This window comes from Berghia stephanieae, chromosome 13, assembly GCF_034508935.2.
Source record: "Berghia stephanieae isolate SIO BIC M18660-M18661 chromosome 13, UCSD_Bste_1.3, whole genome shotgun sequence".
In the NCBI taxonomy this organism is placed as follows: domain Eukaryota; kingdom Metazoa; phylum Mollusca; class Gastropoda; order Nudibranchia; family Aeolidiidae; genus Berghia; species Berghia stephanieae.
Window position 1 is genome coordinate 16,708,648 of NC_088372.1, and position 21,632 is coordinate 16,730,279.

Below are 21,632 nucleotides of genomic sequence, written 5' to 3' on the forward strand. Positions count from 1 at the left end.
AAATCTTTTTTATCAAAGTATACACTAACAATATATAAGCTTGCTTATTCCATCGAATCTTTTTTTTTTAAAGTATAACAATATATAAGCTTGCTTATTCCATCGAACCAAATACTTAATAACATCAAAATACAGATTAGCAATGAATGGAGGAACAGCTGGAAATCGACCGCTCTTGATTTGTTTATTGAAGAGAGAGAGAGAGAGAGAGAGAGAGAGAGAGAGAGAGAGAGAGAGAGAGAGAGAGAGAGAGAGAGAGAGAGAGAGAGAGAGAGAGAAAGTACAATGGCAAGGGCACTAAACACAATAATATTTTCTAAAACAAAGACAATGCAAATGATGGATTATATCCCTTGAATCATAATATTTATAATACCAAGATATTACATACACAATCTAGAAATAGTGACGATGATACACATGGAACCAGTAAATAGTCATGAGTGTAGCGTTAGTCATAATATAAGCTTTAACTCTCTCCTTACCAGCCATTTTCAGGATTTTCCCAAAAACTTCACACCCAACTATCACAAAAATATACTTTTTATCACTCAAACACAATAGCAGTAAGTTCATGCTCTACAACACATAATTTTCATTTTCTTTAAATTTTATGGTGTACAAGAGAAATTTGAATAAGAAAAATGTTGGTTGTATTGTAAAGAATATAGTTGGTAAGGAGAGGGTAAAAGAGTTAGTCGAGAAAATACTATAAACATATCATTCATTCTGGTAGACAAAGTAATCAAATAGGCCCTCGCGAGGACTCAGGTTTGAGAGTATTTTGCCAAGATGAGGGTCATTTAAAACTAACGATATTTGAAGGACTGGTTTTCTCGCCAAAGTTTTAAATACGTGTCTTTCCAGAGTACGGAGAGTTAACTTGAAAAACTCCGGCGTTTGCTATTGCGAAGAAGTTAAACTCTCTCCAACCAGCCCCTTTTTCAGTATTTCTTCCAAAACGTCACACCCAACTAACACAAACATATATTTTTATCACTCAAACACAATAGCAGCATAGTTCCTTCCGATGCATAACTTCTGTAGCAAAACATGCTCTACAACACACTCTTTATTTTCTTTAAATTTTATGATGTACAAGAGAAATTTGAATAAGAAAAATGTTGGTTGTATCGTAACGAATGTGACGATTTTCCTATAGTTGGTAAAGAAAGGGTTAATCACAATGCCACTGCTCGGCCTCGGGAGCGCGTATTGGGAACACGAGCTTGAGCTTGAGCTCCTATAAAGTGAAATATCCACTAAACGTGCTCAGAACGCTTTACAAAGGATCCCGAGCCAACAGCAACGCTCAACATGTAGGACGAGACATGACGCCAGTTAGGCGATAATACATCTTTTTTTTTTCTCGAATAGAGAAAAAGGTGTTAACGGCCGGGCAGTCGTTATACACATGAGTACGGGTAGGCAATGAGAGTAAAGAGTGTTTTCCAAGGACTCATCTATCCGTCGCTCGGGACTCGAACCCAGGACCATACTATCCCAAAGCGAGTATCATACCACTGGACCACATAATAACCGCACGAGTGCGAAATTCCAATCTCAGAAGTCCAAGAATCCTCTTACACCAATCTATGACTTCACTGTGTTATTTCTTATCAAAACATTCCTTTTTTAAAACAATGATTTGTTTCCAAATTAAGCGATTCAACATTAAAATCTCTTCACTGTGAACAGGATATCTATACGGGTTAAAATCTATTTTTAGTTAAACCGGAAGTGTGCCTGAAAAATATTGAACTGCTACCTTTGTGTTAACAAAGGATTAACCAGTTGACTGCCGTGATCGGGGTAAAACTCACATTTAAACATTTTGGCCATTAAAAAACTCGTCTTTCAAAAATCGATCGATTTAAATGACTCTTATCTTGGCAATTCCAAATGAACTTATACAGATGGCTGGTACTTTCCAGCCTTCTCTATGGCTGTGAAACATGGACACTCACAGCAGATCAATAAAAGGGACTCTGTGCTTTTCAAAATAAGAGCTATCGGAAAATCCCCAGAGTTCCTTGTTTGGAGCACGGGACTAATAAAAATATTTAAGAAGAGGTAGAGGATTGAGCAGGAGGACAGGAATCACTGTTATCAATGGTCAAATGAAGGAAATTGTCATGGTTCGGACACATTGTCAACTATGCTAATCTGTGCAAGACTGTCATGGGACAAAGGAGAAGAGGAAAACATGAAAAACTATGGCAAGACAACATCAAAAAGTGGACAGGCCTGAATCTCAATAACCTACTGGAAAAGGCCAGAGAGCATGACGAATGGCGTAAGGTGGTGAAGTCTGCATCCTGCATGTCCCCCAGACGATCAACTGGTCATGGGATTGAGTGAGTGATTATCTTGGCAAAAACTTTTTTTTTTCTTCAGACCAAGACAGTCAGCTGATTAACCCTTTCCTTGCCAGCCATTTTCAGGATTTTGCCCAGGACTTCACAACCAACTAACACAAAAATATATTTTTCATCACTCAAACACAAGAGCAGTAACGTTCTTGCAATACATAAGTTCTTTAGCAAAACATGCCCAACAACACACAATTCATTTTCTTTAAATTTTATGATGCACTAAAGAAATTTGAAAAAGGAAAAATGTTGGTTGTATCGTAACGAACGTGACGATTTTCTTGTAGTTGGTAAGGAGAGGGTTAAAGGACTACCTCCTCATTTTTTTTCCCTATTTCTAGGCTTTAGTAAAATCGGGTTTTCCCCCAAATTAAAAGGGTATGATAAAATGACTTACCTTGAGTATACGGAATGTCATACTGACAAATGAATGGTAGCTTCTCTGGACATGCTATATCGCACATTAAATACTCAAACACTATTGAGAAACAATCGTTTTGCAATGGTTTACCAGTGCATTGGGCATTTCGGAATGTACTGTAATTCTGAAAAAAATATGAAGAAAAACAGCAAGATTATTTAACGTTCCTGCAACCTTCGAGGAGGTGGTTTTCAAAACCTGCCGAGTTTGTGGCAATGTGGTCTTATGGTATGACACTCGCTTTCAGATCCGACAGTTCTTGATTCGAGCCTCGTTTGGGGCATAGTTGAGTCCTTGGAAAAGGCTCCTTAATTACATTCCCCCACCGTACTCAGGTGTAAAATGAGTTTATCAAATTAAGAAATTAAGGAGCAAGCACCGTTATAAGATAAAGAACTGAACAAGTGTGTATGAAAGGTGCAAAACAAAGCAAGAAAGAAGAAAAATATTCTTTCTTGCTTTGTCTGGCACCTTTCATACACACAATTTCAGTTCTTTGTAAAATGAGTTCCTGGCCGTTAATAGCGTTGCCTCTGTCAGAAAAAAAACAACGTAATATCGCCTAACAGGCATCATGTCTCGTTCTGCACGTTACGTGTTGCTGTTGACCAGGAACCCGTTGTAAAGTGCTTTTAACACGTTTAGTGGAAATTGCGCTACATAAAAGCCGGTTTTCCTTAAACGTTGCATTTTCATAATCTAGGAGAAAAATGCAATTTTGTTGTTATTGATCTAATACTTGAATTGTTTGCCTCACAGAGCAATACCCTGAGTATTTTGGAATTTCAAAGCGATTCTAAGAAGTCACAAAAGAATAATTTGAGAGTGTTGACTCATTTTCTCTATGGAATTCACATCGAAGGTTTGGAAAGTCCTCCCCAGAGCATTATTCCATCCCTCGACATAAATAGTAACGCGTAATGATATCAAATGCACAATATTTAAAAGAAGTATTATTTAAATGTTCTTGAACATGTCTTTTATTCAAAGATGAAATCGGAATTGACTGTGGAAGGGGGATGGGGGGGGGGGGGGGGGGGTAGAATAAAATATTTCTTGTACTCTTGATTCTTTAGAATTCGATCCTTGTTCCCAGCGTGCATTTGCAGGCGCGTGCAGCGATTGGCAACACGTCTGGGGTTACATAAAGCAAGAACGTAAGACTTGTATTATACTATTGATGCTATGGGTTTAGGTGAAATACTCTCAACATCCGCCAGGCGGATATAACGTCCCAACATACAAAACTATGCGTAACCTTAAATATATGTAAGCTGATTGATAGAATTTAGTGCGAACTAATCATTAAAATGAATGTCTAAAAACAATAACAAAGAGCTATATAGTCACCAACGTGGTAGCGGCAAGAGAAAGTAAAGCAATAAAGATTGTGTTCAAAATGTGTTTAGGCCACCTCTTGTATATATGTGTGTGTGTGTGTGTGTGTGTGTGTGTGCAATTTTGTTCAATTTTGGCACCATAGAGTAACATGGATTTTTTTTTTCATTTTGAATACTTCATACATTAAACTTTTAATTTTTAACCAGTCTACCGGAGTACTCACCTTCTGGTTTGTCTTATTTTATAGCCTAAACGACTATAATGATCATTCATCTTACCTCTATTTCGCTCCGTAATCATAAAATCTACTGCTACTAAAATAGTTATACTATCTTCTGATTCACTAGTATGCAAAAAATTCGTTGCAAGTCCTCCCGACGCCATGCTAAACACATTCATTGAGAGGAAGACTAGTGACGTCACAAGTTCTGATACCAATTAGAAATAGAAGCTTCAGTCTAAATTTACGAAGACATAGGGGCAGTGTGGCTCATCGGCACGGTCTTTGCTTCGTACCCAGAGGTACCGAGTTCGAATACCAACTGCGCTGTGTGTCCTTGAGCAAGAATCCTCGGCCAAGCTCATTTTGCGGGGCTCTAAAGCGGCTGACGCCTGGGTTATTCCAGTCTTCCCTTGGAATAGACCGTTTTAATTAATTTAATTCGTCATTGCGCGTCCTATATGCTATGTGTTGCCCCTTGTAAAGTATTCTGGGCACGCTTTAAAAAATATTGCGTTATATGGAAGCTGAGGTTTAAAAAATACTTTTTTACACTTTTAATATTAAGAACTCACGAGAACAAAAGTGTGAAATTTGGTAATGGATGGACCTATGAAATCGTTTCTGGGCGGAGTTTACCTATGAGTGACCGTAGAAAACGAAAATGCGACTACAGACATAAAAGGGTAGGATAATATCATCAAATGATGTCTACATGATTGACATGGCCATATAGGGAACTCAGAGAGAGAGAGAGAGAGAGAGAGAGAGAGAGAGAGAGAGAGAGAGAGAGAGAGAGAGACAGAGAGAGAGAGAGAGAGAGAGAGAGAGAGAGAAGAGAGAGAGAGAGAGAGAGAAAATAAGTAGGAGTGAAATATCTGTTCAATGTTATAGTTATCATTTAACGTTATAACAAGCGTAACTTAATGACAAATTGCCATATTTATGGACAATAAAGATCTATTATTATTATTATTATTATTATTATTATTATTATTATTATTATTATTATATTATTATTATTATTATTATTGTAATTATTATTATTATTATTATTATTATTATTATTATATTATTATTATTATATTATTATTATATTATTATTATTTTATTATTATTATTATTATTATTATGATGATTATTATTATTATCTACTCCAAAAATAATCTGAACACTAGATTAACTAACATTTCACACTCACATGTTCAATTCTATCAAGTCTTACCTGAATCCCCATGCCGTTAGACCACACAAATGTTCCATCGTCTAATAAGTCGTCCATTCCAACCCAAAAACTCTGTTGTTTTGACCCTGAAAATAAATATTAAAATATAACACACATAGGTGTATACACATTTCATAAGGAGTTTTTTCACGCTTTGACCATGAACGTGTAGATTTTAATATATTAAATTAAACCCGAGAAACTAATTGAACTTTTGAACTTGTCCTCTTTGTCTCACTTTTTCTTGAGTGGTTTTAATTTGAAATCTAGAATTGCTTTGACTGTCCCATTTTCTTCCTTCTTACTGCCACTGAAATGTTCTAAATTTGTCGCAAGGGTCGTAAAACAAATAAAAACAAGACAAACAATTATCCAAAGCACATTTTCACATCTGAATTAATACTGACAGGCAAAAATTATGTGAGAGGTTTACCAGTCCTCAAAAGAGTGACATGGCCACCTTGTGAAATCCAAGGGACATAACCAAAACTTTACTCACTATTTAAAGTGGGGAAAATAACAGATTATCTCTTTATAGATTATCCGATTAAACATTCATATTTCATATAATACATCGCCCCAATACGGTATTATGTCCGCATTTAAAACTGAAGGAAAATGCATTTTTAGCCTAATTTTGGACATTTTAGTGAAAATATTTATGTGATTTATCCAAACGAATGAAAACCATTTCGTGATCAGTAAATAAAATGGAAGAAAATTACGTGTTTTCGAATGACATTATTGGATGTCGTCGCCTATGAATTTCATGAACGAATAAAGATAATCCACCTAATATACTAATATCTGATCACCTACGTTGTCCAATGCGAGCAAACTGGGGGTTACTAATTTTACCCAAAGGAAAAAAAAAACAACAAAAAACAAAGTACCCAGCTAATCAAGGAGCTCAAACTTCATAACATTCGACACAGTGCAATGTTTTAATCCGTCGACCAATTCGCCCCCTCTAGCCCCTCCTCGCACCTACCCCCCCCCCCCCCCCCAAAAAAAAAAAAAAGATATGAAAAAAAATTATATATATATATATATATTGGAATAAACACCAAGGCAAGTTTCGTTGTTGTCTTTCCTTGTTCCTATTTTGGCATTGAAATCGCCCTTGATTTTAATGTTTTCATTTACATGGTCTCGGATTATCATTTCAATTTCATTGTATAATCTATCTCTTAGTGTTGGATCTTTTTGAGATGTCCCCGAAGTAGGATGATAGTTAATGATGATAAGTGTAGGCTTGTTGTTTAGAAGATAAACGAAATTTAGATAAGACTGAATATAGTAAACAGTCGCCCATTATCTGCCATATAATATTATTTGGAATTTATTTACCCTGAAGATAAATGAAATTAGATAAAGCAAGACTGAATGTAGTAAACAGTCATAATCTGCCATATAATATTATTTGGAATTTATTTACCCTGAAGATAAATGAAATTAGATAAAGCAAGACTGAATGTAGTAAACAGTCGTCCATAATCTGCCATATAATATTATTTGGAATCGATTTACCCTGAAGATAAACGAAATTAGATAAAGCAAGACTGGATATCGTCAAGAGTCTTCCATTATCATCTAACTGACAGAACCATGAAGCAGTGTAGTAGGACGCCGAGAACCCATCAACAATCCGAACACAGGTTTGCAATTTCCCCTCTTCGTACAACATCGAGCTATCGGGACAACTGTGCTTGAGAACCGTCACGACAGGGCGCTGTGATTCAAATAAAACCGGGATGACTGGACCCTCTATTGCACCTTGAAAAAAAGATCAAAGAATATCTCGTTAAATATAATATTATAAAATTAGATCAAAATGGAACGAAACAAAGGAGAATAAAAATGTGACCAGCCTTTTCAAATCGGTTTTATGTCGATTTGTAGCAGATACAAACAAATTCAAAATTTGAATAATGACTAAAAGTGTGAGATTTAAAATCGTATCACTTAATTCTAAGCAGAACATAAAAAAATAATCTAAGATATCTATTTTCTTTTTTTACTATCTCTCTATAGTTTTATGTGATTGTGCGATAGATCAGGCGTGTATAACTAGTAAGTATTCTACTCAAATACATAACATCGTTGGCATAATACCGTGTGTTTGACTTGATTTGGCTCTAACTGCCATTGTTTAAATTCTGACGATTGTCCGAGAAGGGCCGTGGTCATATTCCTTCCCACAAGCAGGTGTCTGTCGGTCAGATATCTCCTTATCAGTGCGCCTATGTGGTATGACACTCGCTTTCGGATCGGAAGGTCCTGGGTTCGAGCCTCGCTCGTCGCATAGTTGGGTCCTTGGAGAAGGCTCTTTACTCACATTCTCTCACCGTATTCATGTGTAAAATGAGTGACCTGGCCTTTAAACAGCGTTGTCTTTGTCCGTAAAAAAAGCGTAATATCGTCTAAAAGGCGTCATGTCCCGTTTTACATGTTAAATGTTGCTGTTGGCCAGGGACCCTCTGTAAAGCGCTTTAAGCACATTTAGTGGATATTGCACTATCTAAACGCTCATTAAAAAAAATCAGATTTCGCCTTTAGTCTCACTCGTTATTTTAATAGGAACAAAGCGAAACTAGATATTAAAATAAAATACGATAGTTGACTCAATAAATAGAAGCAACAAAATTTACTCAGATCCCAGCCATTTTTTATGAGTAGTTGTCACTAAATTCTCTTAATCAGACTATAGATCGTGAAGCGCTTGCTCAGGTGCTTCTTATCATTTGCCATCCGGAAGTATAACGACCAAACAAACAGCTCTGTGTAACCATGGTTAACATTTTGTAGTTGAGTTTAATAGATAGTTACGTGAAACGAACTCAAACATCCCGATGGAAATAAACCAAACACAAAACTGAGTGACTCATTGAACTTCTATAGTCAGGGCTAAACAGTTTGTGGCATTATCTATACGTGGATGGCAAAAGATAATACAAGCCTGATGACGCCAACGAACTATCTATAGACTAAGAAGCTCACAACATTGCTATCCGGAGATATTACGGACCAACACACAAAACTATGTGTAACCTTAAACGTTTATAGTCTCGGTAATAGAGTTTAGTGAGATTTACTCATAAACGCGGATGGAAAAAGACAATAACAAAGGCATTCGTTAAAACGTCTATGGTCCATCTGATTGTATTACTTCCTAGTGCTACGATTTCATTCCGACATCAGAAACCTAGTGATCAAACACACACACACACACACACACACACAAACACAGACACATACACACACGAAAATACAACAAAAGAAAAACAAATAAAATCCAACAACTTAACACCCCCCCCCCCCAATTAAAAACAAAATATAAAACAAAAACAAACTCAGCAATAATAAAACCCAAAACAAAAACTTGGTGTTTTGCCTTTGATGGGTCATTATAATAGGATTCAGTAGTCTGATGTCACGTCCGCCGAGCAACCGGAGCTTGGTTCTAAACAATGAAAATCGGTACTTTTTATTCTTCATGCTGGCGGGAACCTTTTTTCACATGCCATGTGATCATAATGTATACGAGTCTAAACATGATCAGATTTATAATGTTTTTAACCTCTGGATACACTTTTTGGTCGTCGGAGAAGTATTTCATAAGGGTGTCCGCCATATTTCCGATAGTTTAGAACCAGTTACTAAGTTATTATGCGCCAGGAGGGAGTGAACGTCACGACTCTTGAACCCTATATGAAGCATCTAATTTCTATAATGTGCTTATGGTGGATATATACAATTGACATTCATGCGTAAAATGAAAATCCACTTTGGCTATGTACTCGAGTTTATGACACTCGTTTCATAGGAGGTCCTGAGTTCGAGTTGGATTCCTAAAGGCTTTATCCTTCTTCTTAACCGTACGCTTGGCTTAATTTGTACCTACGTAAGTACGCTTGTGAGTCTGCTTATGAATGCCCAAATTGGTTAATTCTTTCTAACGGTTGAATGATCCGTCGTCGATGTTAATCTGGTTTGGCATAGACTATTTGTATTCGATTTCATGCAGTTACTTGCATATTCTACATAAGATGCTCAATTTAAAATTCTGTTTTTCTTTTCTATTATTTCGACTGGACAGTTTCACATCATTCCGAATAATTACCATAAGACGGGATTTCAAGATACTGTTTTATTTTAAGAACAAAGAAGACGTAGGAGTTTGATTCAATGGAATCATAAATTTGTCGTCTACTCTTGCCAGTCTAGTTTGTTTCGCTGATTACATCCAATTAACATGTTCTGGAATAATGCCTTGTTAAGAAAGACTTATTGACTAAAGATCTTTCAATTAATTAATTTGATAATATTACATGTTATTAATAATATATAAATAGTTTTTATTGATTATATTTATAAAACTTTAAAAAACTTGATTATTGATGTTTACTCTGGAAGCATTAAAATAATGTTTAGTTCTTATAAGCATGTTATCTGCTGCGCGTGATATACTTATCTGCATATCCCAACATTACACTGTGCGATAGTTCCAGTTCCTGCATAATGCGGCCGTGACATGCTGTCATTTAACAGGCGATGTTATCCAGCATAGACGTACACACAAATGGCTATTCAGAAATAACTTGTGATCGGTTGTATAACTTAAGAAACAAAATTTTTATATTAGCAGCATGTGTGTATTCACTTTGTCAATTATAACAAACATCTATAGACTTGGAAGCGTGTTTAGATTAAGTCTTTTTAAGTTTACGAGAATGCAGACATTTTAAATTTTATCAGCGATCAAAATTTAATGAGCATTAAAATTGAAATGATTCAAATAAAGCACCTGTTTTCTAAACCATGGCGTACTGGGCGACATTGTTGATCTAATCAGGGATGATGGATCAGACATACACCAATGTATCGTTTGACGATCTGCTATTGATTCTCATCGGTCATACAAAAAAATCATCAAGAGGACTCTAGATGTATAGCTTGAAATATCATTCACAGTCTAGAGAGTGATTCACAAAGTTCCAAAATTTTAGCTCAACGTAAATGATTGCTCCCCCCATGGCTGACTTCCGGCTCAAGGCCAAATATAACTCAATTTGATAATGCTGCATTAAAAGATCTGTGATGATGCAGTGTTGTGCTATAATAGTAGGGATGTAACAGATAGAAAATCAATGCCTTTCGCACTTTGCCCAGTTATTTGATCTGTCATGAACATCACCCAGATAAGAGAGGTTTAAGCTAATTACTTTCAAAAAAACATAAATGTAAATCATTATAAATATGTCTATATTTATTTTTTTATGCTAAACGAACAATAATAATAAATATATAAATAGATAAATAAATACAATCTTTAAAAAACCTTGATTTAATATGACTTAATAACCCTGGTACACAATAGATAATGTTATAGGCTTTATAACGTGTTATCTGCTGCGCGTGATACTTACTTTTCTGACATATCACAAACATTCCACTGTGACAATACTGCAGACTCCAGTCGAATGCGGGATCCGACATGCTGTCCATTGTCACACAGCGATCCCTGGTTGTTTCCAGGGCATAGAGAACTACAACAAAGTGCCAATTCGAATACACCTTTGGGGGGGGGGGGGGGGGGGGAGCAAACATAAGAAACAAAACATTTTTATTAGCAAGTACGATGTGAAGTTCACTCTTTCAAATTATACAAAACACGTAGAGAGAGTTGAGGAAGCGGTTGTTTGATTTTGTTTATTTTTTAAGCGTTTTACGGCGCTTGCAACACATTTAGGTTATATCAGCGCCAGTAAAAAGGAAGAAAATGGGATTGTAAAAAGGTCTAGAATTACAAATAAAGCACCCAAGAAAAAGTAGGACATAGGGGAATTGGAAACAAATAGGGATCAGATGTAGATTCCAAGAGCATACCACCAATGTACTTAGTTTGAGATCATCTATAAGTCTCATCCGGTCACAAGCACAAAATCCAACAAAGAGGAATACACTCAAATGCTTATATTATACATTGAAAATAACAAATATAATAATACATAACAGAGAGATGATTTACAAGGAAAAAAATATTATCTCCCAAAACGATAACTATGCATTTGACTTTCCCTCCCAGCTAGGACTCCGGCCAGGGCCAGGAAAAAACCAAGTAATCTCATTCCAAGACAAAGACAAAAAGCATGTTGGAAAACAGTTATAAGGGGATAGAAGATACAGTATGTACCCCCCCCCCCTTCCCACTATGGGAGGTCATGAACCCCACCCAGATGAGGAAGAGGTTAGAAACCCTGAGATTTATTTCACACAAACACAAAATCTGTTAGTTCTTCCTATACATATGTTCTTTTTTTTTTTTTTTTTGCTAAACGAGCCCTTTCAATTTCAGTGTTAATATACTTTAACTTTAGCAAACAGTTTTGTTCAAAAATTATGATGTACAAAAGAAATCAGAATGACAAAAACGTTGGCTGCATCGTAACAAATGTGACGATTTTCCTATGGGTTGTAAGGAGAGGGTTTAAACAAAATGAAGTCCTGTCGTGAATAGTGTAAAACGGAATCAGACACATCATTACTTTCCCAATGTTTGTGTCAAAAATTCGCTGGAGTCAAATTTCTCCCTTTTTACAATTTAACCAAAGATAAAAAAAATAAGAAAAAAAGGAAGAAAAAACATAACAAAAGAAATTAATCAAAACTACCAAAAAAAAAATAAAAATTAACAAACAAAATATTCGCTTCTGTATATTGAAGTTTTATAACATCTTCCTAAAATTTTCACCACACCACAGGATAAACTTGATAAGTGATGGAAAACTATGCAAACAAGTAAGTGTCAGTTCTACTTTTTAAGCTATTTCATTTCTTTATCGGATAGAAATAAACAACAAATTAACATAGATGTCAAGGATTCAAAATGATATAAAGAAATCTTTACAAAATTACATCTATTCGTTTTTGTGAAGGAGTATTTCAGAGTTATGAAGTCCATGGAGCAAGATTTATCCCGTTTTTATAGCGTGAAGCGGGCAAAACCAATTGCTTGCTACCCCTTCGCATGGCACTTTTTTGTCATTTCCTAGCTGCTACACAATCACTGCTGGGTGGACAGGAGTGGAAGACGGTGGAGATCAGGAAAAAAATGAGTTCACTTGGGATAGAACCTTAGCCATCGTTAATTTATAGTTCGAAGATGACGTCACTCAGGTCTTTGTTATTGTTTTTTGCCATCCGTGTTTATGAGTAATTCTCACTAAATTTTATTAACCAGACTATAAAAGTTCATGGTTACACAGAGTTTTGTGTGTTGGTCCGTTCTACTTCCGGATGGCAATGTTGTGAACTCCTTAGCCAAGCGCATACTATCTATAGCCTGACACTGACCAAAAAATGACATCAAAAGACAATTTTTTGGCCATAAAAGAAAACAAATCGTAAGTTGTATTCAATAGTTCAACCAATGGGACCACTTGTTTCCATGAGCACTACTAACGACAACTGACAAGGCGGTGCAAAAACCAAATAATGACGTCAAAATGCCAGTCTTTTTGGATTTCAGTGTTAGGCTATAACTTAACGATGGCTACGATAGAACTCGGTCCCATTGCGTGTGAAGAGAGTGACCCTATTAGTCTTAATCTCAATATAACACCCCCCCCATCCCTCCCATAAATATATCACTATTATATATGTTGAGCGCGCTTCTATATCACAAGGAAGTGCTCAGAGCGCTTTACAGGAGCATCAACAATTCAATTAGGAAAATAACAGTCTTGTATGCTTTTTAAACGCCAATGAAGAATGTTTTTCTTTTGGAAGTTTGTCCCAGGTGGTTGGGCTGTTTCTAGAAATGGATCTGTCTCCACAAGACACGTACGAGTTCTTTCCTTGAGTGACAATCAATTTTATATCGGCTGACGAGCGAAGAGATCGGGCTGGTGTTTTATAACTCCAATTTATCATAAAGATAAGTTGTATGATATGTGTTGAGGCATTTAAAACACGATATCAGAACTTTGTACATTATAAGTTCATTAACAGGAAGCCGATGAAGCATTTTAGCAGCGGGTAAATTTTGCAAAAGCCAGCCATTTATGTTACATTTTATATTTCCAACAGAATTTGTATTATTGGGATGGCCTAAAATGACAATTTCAGTCTTTTTATCAGTCAACTTGAATTTATTTGTTTTCATCCAATTTTTAAAAATATGTATGTATTTTTCGACCGTAAGTAACGTTTTACTTAGATCGCTTTGCTCACATGCCTTATATATTTGTGTGTCGCATATAGAGGTAATTGATGTTATATTTTCTAAGATCTTTAGTGAGTGGCTGCGTATATATATAATGTAATGCGGATAGGTCCTAAATCAGAACCTTGTGGGACTTGAGGTTCCGAGCATCTGATATCTTCTTTTACTCTGAATGCGACATATCAGATAAGATTGAATCCAGTTTAAGGCGCTCGTGGTTTTTAAATCGATCGACAGGGATGTTTTGGTCGATCATGACGAAGGCAGCAGATAAATCAAGAAAGACGAGAACGACAATCTTCCTGTTGCCTATTTCAGGTAGCAAATCGTCCGTTACCATTAAAAGTGCCGTTTTGGTACTGTGTCGTGCTTTGCATGCCAATTGGATGACTTTCTCGTATTATTTGCTTCAATGTGATCTAACAATTGTTTCAAGACCACATTTTTTAGAATTTTGGAAAGAATGGCCAAGTTCACGACTGGACGATAAATGTTTAACTCGCTGCTATTGAGCTCAGGCTTTTAAAAAATAAAGGTTTAACGATTGCATCTTTGAATATGCTCAGTTCATACATGTGAGGAGCGAATGATTAATCATATCAGTTATATAGGGTAATAAGTCATCCAGCCAAACATTCTTTTAATAGCTCTGTGGGGATGGGATCGAGTTCACATGAATTTGATGGAGTGATTTGGATGATTGTATGAATCTCGTTTGCTGGCAGTATACAAAATTGAGTTCAATGCCCGCAAATCGTTCATTTTTAAAATTATACCCTGTTGACAGTTTATCTAAACATTCTCTTGTGTTAGATATTTTGTTTTCAAAGAAAGATGCGAACAACTCACTAATAGCTGTATCAGTTCCTGAAGGCATTTTCGACGATTTTGAATTGTGTAGTAGATCATCTGTGACAGCAAACATTTCTTTACATGTCCTTGTGTTCTTTAATTTCCGAAGATCGTGTTGACGTTTTGCCTTCCGGATGGCGATATTCACTTAGTGTCTCTTGTCTTTTAAATATTTCTAGGTGGACCTCAAGTTTATATTTCTGCGACTGCCTTTTAGCCTGTCTCTTTTCTCTCTTTTTATCTCGAATTTCATCTGAGAGCCAAGGCGCACTCGAGCGATCGTGACGGTGCGTTTCCGGAGTGGAGCATGGTGGTCAGGGACATTTTGTAAAGTGTTCCATGATTTATGCGCCGATGTACTTTCATTTGACTTCACTGATATTACACTGCCTATTTTAGATTTATGGAGATGATTTTGACTTATTGGCCTGATTTAATATCGATGTAATGGACAAAATGCTGCTTTTATTGAGAGTATTTCCAATATATCAATGAGCCCATAACAATTAAAAGTTGTCAGACTTGCAGATAAGTATGTCAATAAGGAAAATATGAGAAAAAGGCATGCAAAACTCGCATGTTATGAGTAAGAAGACGGTTGGAAAATGGAAAACTTTATAACTACTGGAAAACTTGGAAGGAAGAGGAGCAAATGGCTGATATCATCCAAAGATGACAGGCAATCGGACAGAGAGAGAGAGAGAGAGAGAGAGAGAGAGAGAGAGAGAGAGAGAGAGAGAGAGAGGGAGAGAGAGAGACACACACACACACACACACAGAGAGAGAGAGAGAGAGAGAGAGAGAGAGAGAGAGAGAGAGAGAGAGAGAGAGAGAGAGAGAGAGAGGACATAACGGAAATGCGGCAGAATGCAGAAGATGCAGGAAAGAGTGGGATAGAGATATTGTTTGCCAACATTGTGCAAGCTCTGATAGCAACAAAAGGCGATTTACAGTAGGACAGAATGGCTGGGACACGAAGGAGAAATCACAAAATGTAGAAAATGAAGGAAAAACTGGAATGGAGAGCTTGATTGCCAACGCACTGAAGCTCAGATAGCAAAAGTGGATGACGGGGAGTGTGACAGAATGACATAAGGAAACACTGATGGAGATTGAAAACTGAAAAAAAAATATAGATTACTTGATAGTGGATATGGGGATTCTTGTGTTTCATATTAAAGATGGCCGACGAGTCAAAACATATGTTAAGTGGATGCAGAAGATGCAAGAAAGAGTGTAAGATCTTTATTGCCAATATATTGAATCGCAGGCAGCAACAAAGGGTGATGGACAGTGTGACAAAATTTCATCATCTTCTCATGGTTTCACGCTACAATACTATGAGGATGTATCCAGGCAGAAAAATCGTTGCCCCGCTCGTGTACAGTCGATAACACGCCCAGAAACCAAGCCACAACACAGTGTTCATTTTAATGCTCTGCGTCATCTCCAACGATTGCACGTTAGGATGGTTTTCAAATTCAGTCGATTTACCGCCACCCAGTGTCTCCTCTTGCAAGCACAGAACCTGACAGCCTCTACCCTAGTTTCCATGAGTCTAGGTCCCCGTCCCCACGAGAGACCGAATTCATCCAAATCGTCATCAAATATGTACAGCTGTGTCAGGGAAGCCAATAGGCAACGGCGGACATCTTGGTTCTAAACAAAGAAAATCATTACTTTTTATTCTTCGTGCTGGCTAGAACTTTTCATATGCCTTGTGATCAGATGTGTAAAAGTCAAAACATGATCAAATTTATGTTTTTATTTCCCCTATGCATACGCTTTTATGCTCGCCGGAGAAATATTTCATAAGGGTATCCGCCATTGTTCCGATAGTTTAGAGCCAGTGTTACTAAGTTACCATGCGTCATTAGGAAGGAAGTGACGTTACGACTATTGAAGAGTATTACAAGGGTTGCCGGGACGTATTTCAGCACGAAACGGGGACGTCGCACATTATGCGCCTGAAAGAGATTCCACCATTGACAAGGCGGTGGACATAATGCATGGATAAGGACATAAAGGAACAACGGAGGATGCAGAATATGCAATAAAGATGAAGTGGTTAGCATGACTACCAACGCACCACAGCACGGAAGAAGAAGAAGAAGAAGAAGAAGAAGAAGAAGAAGAAGAAGAAGAAGAAGAAGAAGAAGAAGAAGAAGAAGAAGAAGAAGAAGAAGAAAGAAGAAGAAGAAGAAGAAGAAGAAAGATAAAAACGAAAAAAAAAAAAAGAAAAGAAGAAGAAGAAAAGAAGAGAGAAAGAGAAGAAGAAAAAAAAGAAGAGAGAAGAAGAAAAGAAGAAGAAGAAGAAGAAGAAGACGAAGAAGAAGAATGGTAAGAACGATAGTAAAAATAATAATGATCATGATGGTAATGATAATAATGATAATATAACAACAACAAAAATACCAACAACAACGACAAAAATGGCAACAAAAATAACAGTACTGGTAGCAGAAGCCTACCTGGGCTTTATCGCCAAGCCAATAATAATTAAAATCTCCAGCAGGGCGTTTTATACCAATCCAATAGGGACTTGATTTATTTGATCAACTGGTTTAATATGATTTGTGATAGACGAGAGTTAATAAATAATAATAATAATATAAATAATATATAATAATAATAATAATAATAATAATAATAATAATAATAATAATAATAATAATAATAATAATAATAATAATAATAATGATAATAATAATAATAATAATAATAATAATAATAATAATAATAATAATAATAATATAATAATCTAATATTAATAATAATAATATAGTAATAATAATAAATAACTACTAACATATATATATATATATATATATATATAATAATATAAAATATATAATAATAATAATAATATATATATAATAATATAATATATAAGCTAATTTGAAATTAGAGTTAAGACTGTAAGACTAATGATAGGAAATGACTAACGATGATGAAGATCATGATTGATAATGATGATTCATGTGATATGATATGATGATGATGATGATATATAGTGAAATGATGATGATACTGTGATGTATGATATTATGTGGATAGATGGTTTAGAATGTATGATGATGATATATCATGATGTTATCATGATGATGCCGATGAAATAAAATGATGATGATAGATGGATGATAAATAATGAATAATGACGATGATACATACAATGTAGTAGAAATATAATAATACATAATAATAATAATTAAATAATTATATAATAATAATAATTAATAATAATATAAAATAATAATAGATAATAATGCTATTTATTAATAATAATAATAAGTAATAATAAAATAATTATAATAATAATAATAATAATAATAATAGTTAATAATAATTAGAAATAACAATAACAATAACAATAATATTTGATTCCCATAGACTACAGCAATTGGCCATTGAATGGTTATAAGGATGGTGTAAATAATAACGTGAAATTGAATGTAAGCTTAAATTTAATTACAAAAACAGATCAAATGAACGTTTCGGGTGTCCCCTTTATCAACAAAACAGGATGAATAAAACACCACAGATGAATGAGATGATGTGGTAGTGGCATTGTTAAGATCTGTTTTTTGTAATTAAATTTAAGCTTACATTCAACTTCACATTATTATTTATTTCTTCGAGCTTCGAGCAGCAACATTTACACTATAAGGATGGTGCAACGTTTTACACACAGAATTAAAAGAGACAATTCAAAATGCATGAGATCGACTTACTACTCAAGATATTAGAAAATCAATTGCATCATGGGGAAAATCGATCGTACGGATCAGTCATCAAGTAAATAAATGAAGGATCGACGGATTACATCAAATTTGGAGAATTACGGTCAGACGGCTGCAGGCTTCTAAACTTTTCCGCTTATTTTTCCTCCCACCTGATATATATATATATATATATATATATATATATATATATATATATATATATATATATATATTTATGATTTTTTAAAGAAAAAATAACAAATAAATAAAATTACCATTATCAATTCCTGTAATAAGTTTGTTTTCAGGGTGCATTACAAGGGAATCCCAGGCATCAGCCGCAGTGCAACGCCGCAAATTTAGCTTGGGCGAGGTGACTTGCTCAAGGCCAACGGAGCATCTGGTATTCAAACTCGGTACCTTTCGAGTTCAAAGCAAAGACCGTACCCCTGAGCCACGCTGCACCAATTTTTAAGACAACTATTCATTGTGTCGTAAGGAATACATCCGTACCATCAAATGAAAACGTATCTTCCAACTCTTGAACCCATCAAAATTAACTCAACACTACACGTACGCTCTACGTTCGTGATACAGAAATTCAAACCAAAATAATCACCTTTTATAAAATCTTCGGTCTGAATATCATTAATCACCGGCAGGGTAGCATTTTGCTTTTCACAGAACGTTTTAGCATCATTCCATGTCATCTTATCATCACGGACAAGAAAACATGATCCACCAAACTCATGCCATTCATCTCCAGGACAACTATTGATTACTTGTTCAATGAAGGACGAAGGCTCTTTTGGAGATAAGAAAAACAAAACAAAGTTAGCTAAAACTAACATTTTTAAAAAATTGAGCTTTTGTATAGAAAAAAAAACATGCACTAAACGTGCGGAACGCGCTTTATAAGGGGTCCCTGGCCAACAGCAACATTTGACATATAGGACGAGACATGACGCCTGTTTAGGCGATATTACATTTGTTTTTCGAACAGAGACAACGCTATTACTGTCAGGTACTCATTTTACACCTGAGTGCGGTGAGAGAATGTGAGTAAAGTGCCTTTTCCAAGGACCACATAGCCGCACATTGACATTTAAATTTCTACCAGATTTTTCCTATTGTTATTTGGCATAGACATGTAGTATTTCTTTACTAGACATACTGTAGTACTCTTTAAAAAATGCGTTTTAATAAGAAAATTGGCCATTAAATTGGTCCTTCAAATATAGAGCGATTAAAATGGCTCCCATCTTGTCAGAAACTCTCAAACATGGGACTTCCTTAAATATTTCCTATGAGACCAAGGTTTGAGTTGATTTTTGTTTTTATTTTTTTGACAAGTTGGGGATGATTTTAATCGATCGAAATTAGAAGGGTAAGTTTTCTCGCCAAAATTTGAGTCTCGTATTATATTAGAAAATAAGAGAACTATATATATATATATATATATATATATATATATATATATATATATATATATTCCCTATTCTACTCCATAACATAAATAAACGCAATTCAGCTTTCAAATCATTGACTATAAAGGCAAATTTTAGTAACCATCCCACTCCAACAAAAATCCGTTTTGAGACGACGGGTCACATGTATCGAAGATTCATTGAATGATGAAGCGACTTTGAAAAAGATAAAGAAAAGAATATGTTATTTGCTAAACTTTTAATGAAGCTAATTTTTTGGGTTTGCTTTTAGCTGTCCCCGCGGAAAATTGCAAATGAAAACCCCTAAAATTGCACCCAAAATTCCAAAAATTGCATGCAAGAAATGCAAAAATTGCAAGGAAAAATTGCAAATTTAAGACATTGTTTTCAATAAACAGGGCACAATAATTTATTCTTGCTTTAATTCTATGACAAGTGTCACAGTAAAGTTTGTTCACAATTATCTTATTAAATTTTATTTTATTAAGAACTGAATTCATCTCACTCCAGTTATATTTCGGTAGGCTTAGATAAACTTTACCTTCTAATATTAGATCGTCTTTCCTTTTATAGCCTTCCCTCGAATTAATTTCTAATTAGAGAATACTTTTCGTTCTACATTCTGTCACGTAGCCACTTATTATAAAAGCTGATAGGTCTAACATTTGACACTCACTTTCTCTCCACAATCTATGCCGGACGGCCAGTCGCTCTATTCCTATATATATACTGGAAGATTTTTATCTTTTGGGACTTTGTAGATATTATATCTACACCATTAAGACGCCGGAGCTTTTAACTTTGATTGTATAATCTTCAAGGATCAAACCCAAGCCCGCTGTCAAAGGACTACACAATAACTTCTTACCAATTGCCTGGAAGTGGAATTTTACGAGTCCAATCCTGTTATCAGAGGAATAGATCATCCAAGCCCATCAACTGCCTGGAAACGTAAACTTACGAACCTGACATATTATCATAAGTTACGTAAAATATTCATATCTCTATTTGTAACTGCCACGATCACTGTTTATCTCTTTTAATTAAATTTCATCATTATTTTTATTTCATTGTAAACAAATCGTTAATTGTTTTTCATTTATAGTAACTAGTAAATTCTGGGGCCTCATTCTACATATATCTTTATGCATAGTCGAGTAGCTCTTTGCTCACTTGAGACCATGACAGTCCACAGTCCACCAATTTTAGTCGGTATGTATTATACAGTATTGTGTTCATAAATTACATTAAATTACATTGATATTGACATTGATACTCAGAAAAGAAATATTATGCCAGGTACATACAGGGGATGCCACCAGAAGATTTTGAAAACCCCCCAAAAAACAACACTTTTACACAAATGCATGGATTCCTAACATTTATGTGGTAGAAAAGCTCATAAATTTAAAAAAAATTATTATTATTATCATTATTATTATTATTATTATTATTATTATTATTATTATTATTATTATTATTATTATTATTATTATTATTATTATTATTATTATTATTATTATTATATTATTATTATTATTATTATTATTATTATTATAATTATTATTATTATATTTCCAAGTATATCTATACATAATAATAATACAGTGGAACTCGGGAATAACGAGGTCGAGGGGACCGACCATAAAAACTTTCTATTTCCGAGTTACATGAATCTATGTTTATGGTAGTATATTAAACAGCCATAATAAAAAAATAATTAATTAAAAAAAAAATATATATATAATAGATTGATGTTAGCAATAAAACTATTATTAAATAGCATCTTTAATAGTTTTGTGTG

General features: G+C 34.9%; 1 protein-coding gene across 1 annotated transcript in view; it reads right to left on the minus strand.

The window, feature by feature from the left end:
* The window catches only part of LOC144959220 (uncharacterized), a 17,984-nt gene extending 6,906 nt beyond the window's left edge, over window positions 1-11,078 (minus strand). The window contains exons 1-4 of the mRNA XM_078891762.1: window positions 11,009-11,078; window positions 7,110-7,355; window positions 5,580-5,665; window positions 2,770-2,917 (exon numbers count right to left, since the gene is read on the minus strand). Coding sequence (XP_078747888.1) covers window positions 2,770-2,917; window positions 5,580-5,665; window positions 7,110-7,355; window positions 11,009-11,078 — 550 coding nt within the window. The remainder of the gene's footprint in view (window positions 1-2,769; window positions 2,918-5,579; window positions 5,666-7,109; window positions 7,356-11,008) is intronic.
* Between the last annotated feature and the right edge of the window lie 10,554 nt (window positions 11,079-21,632).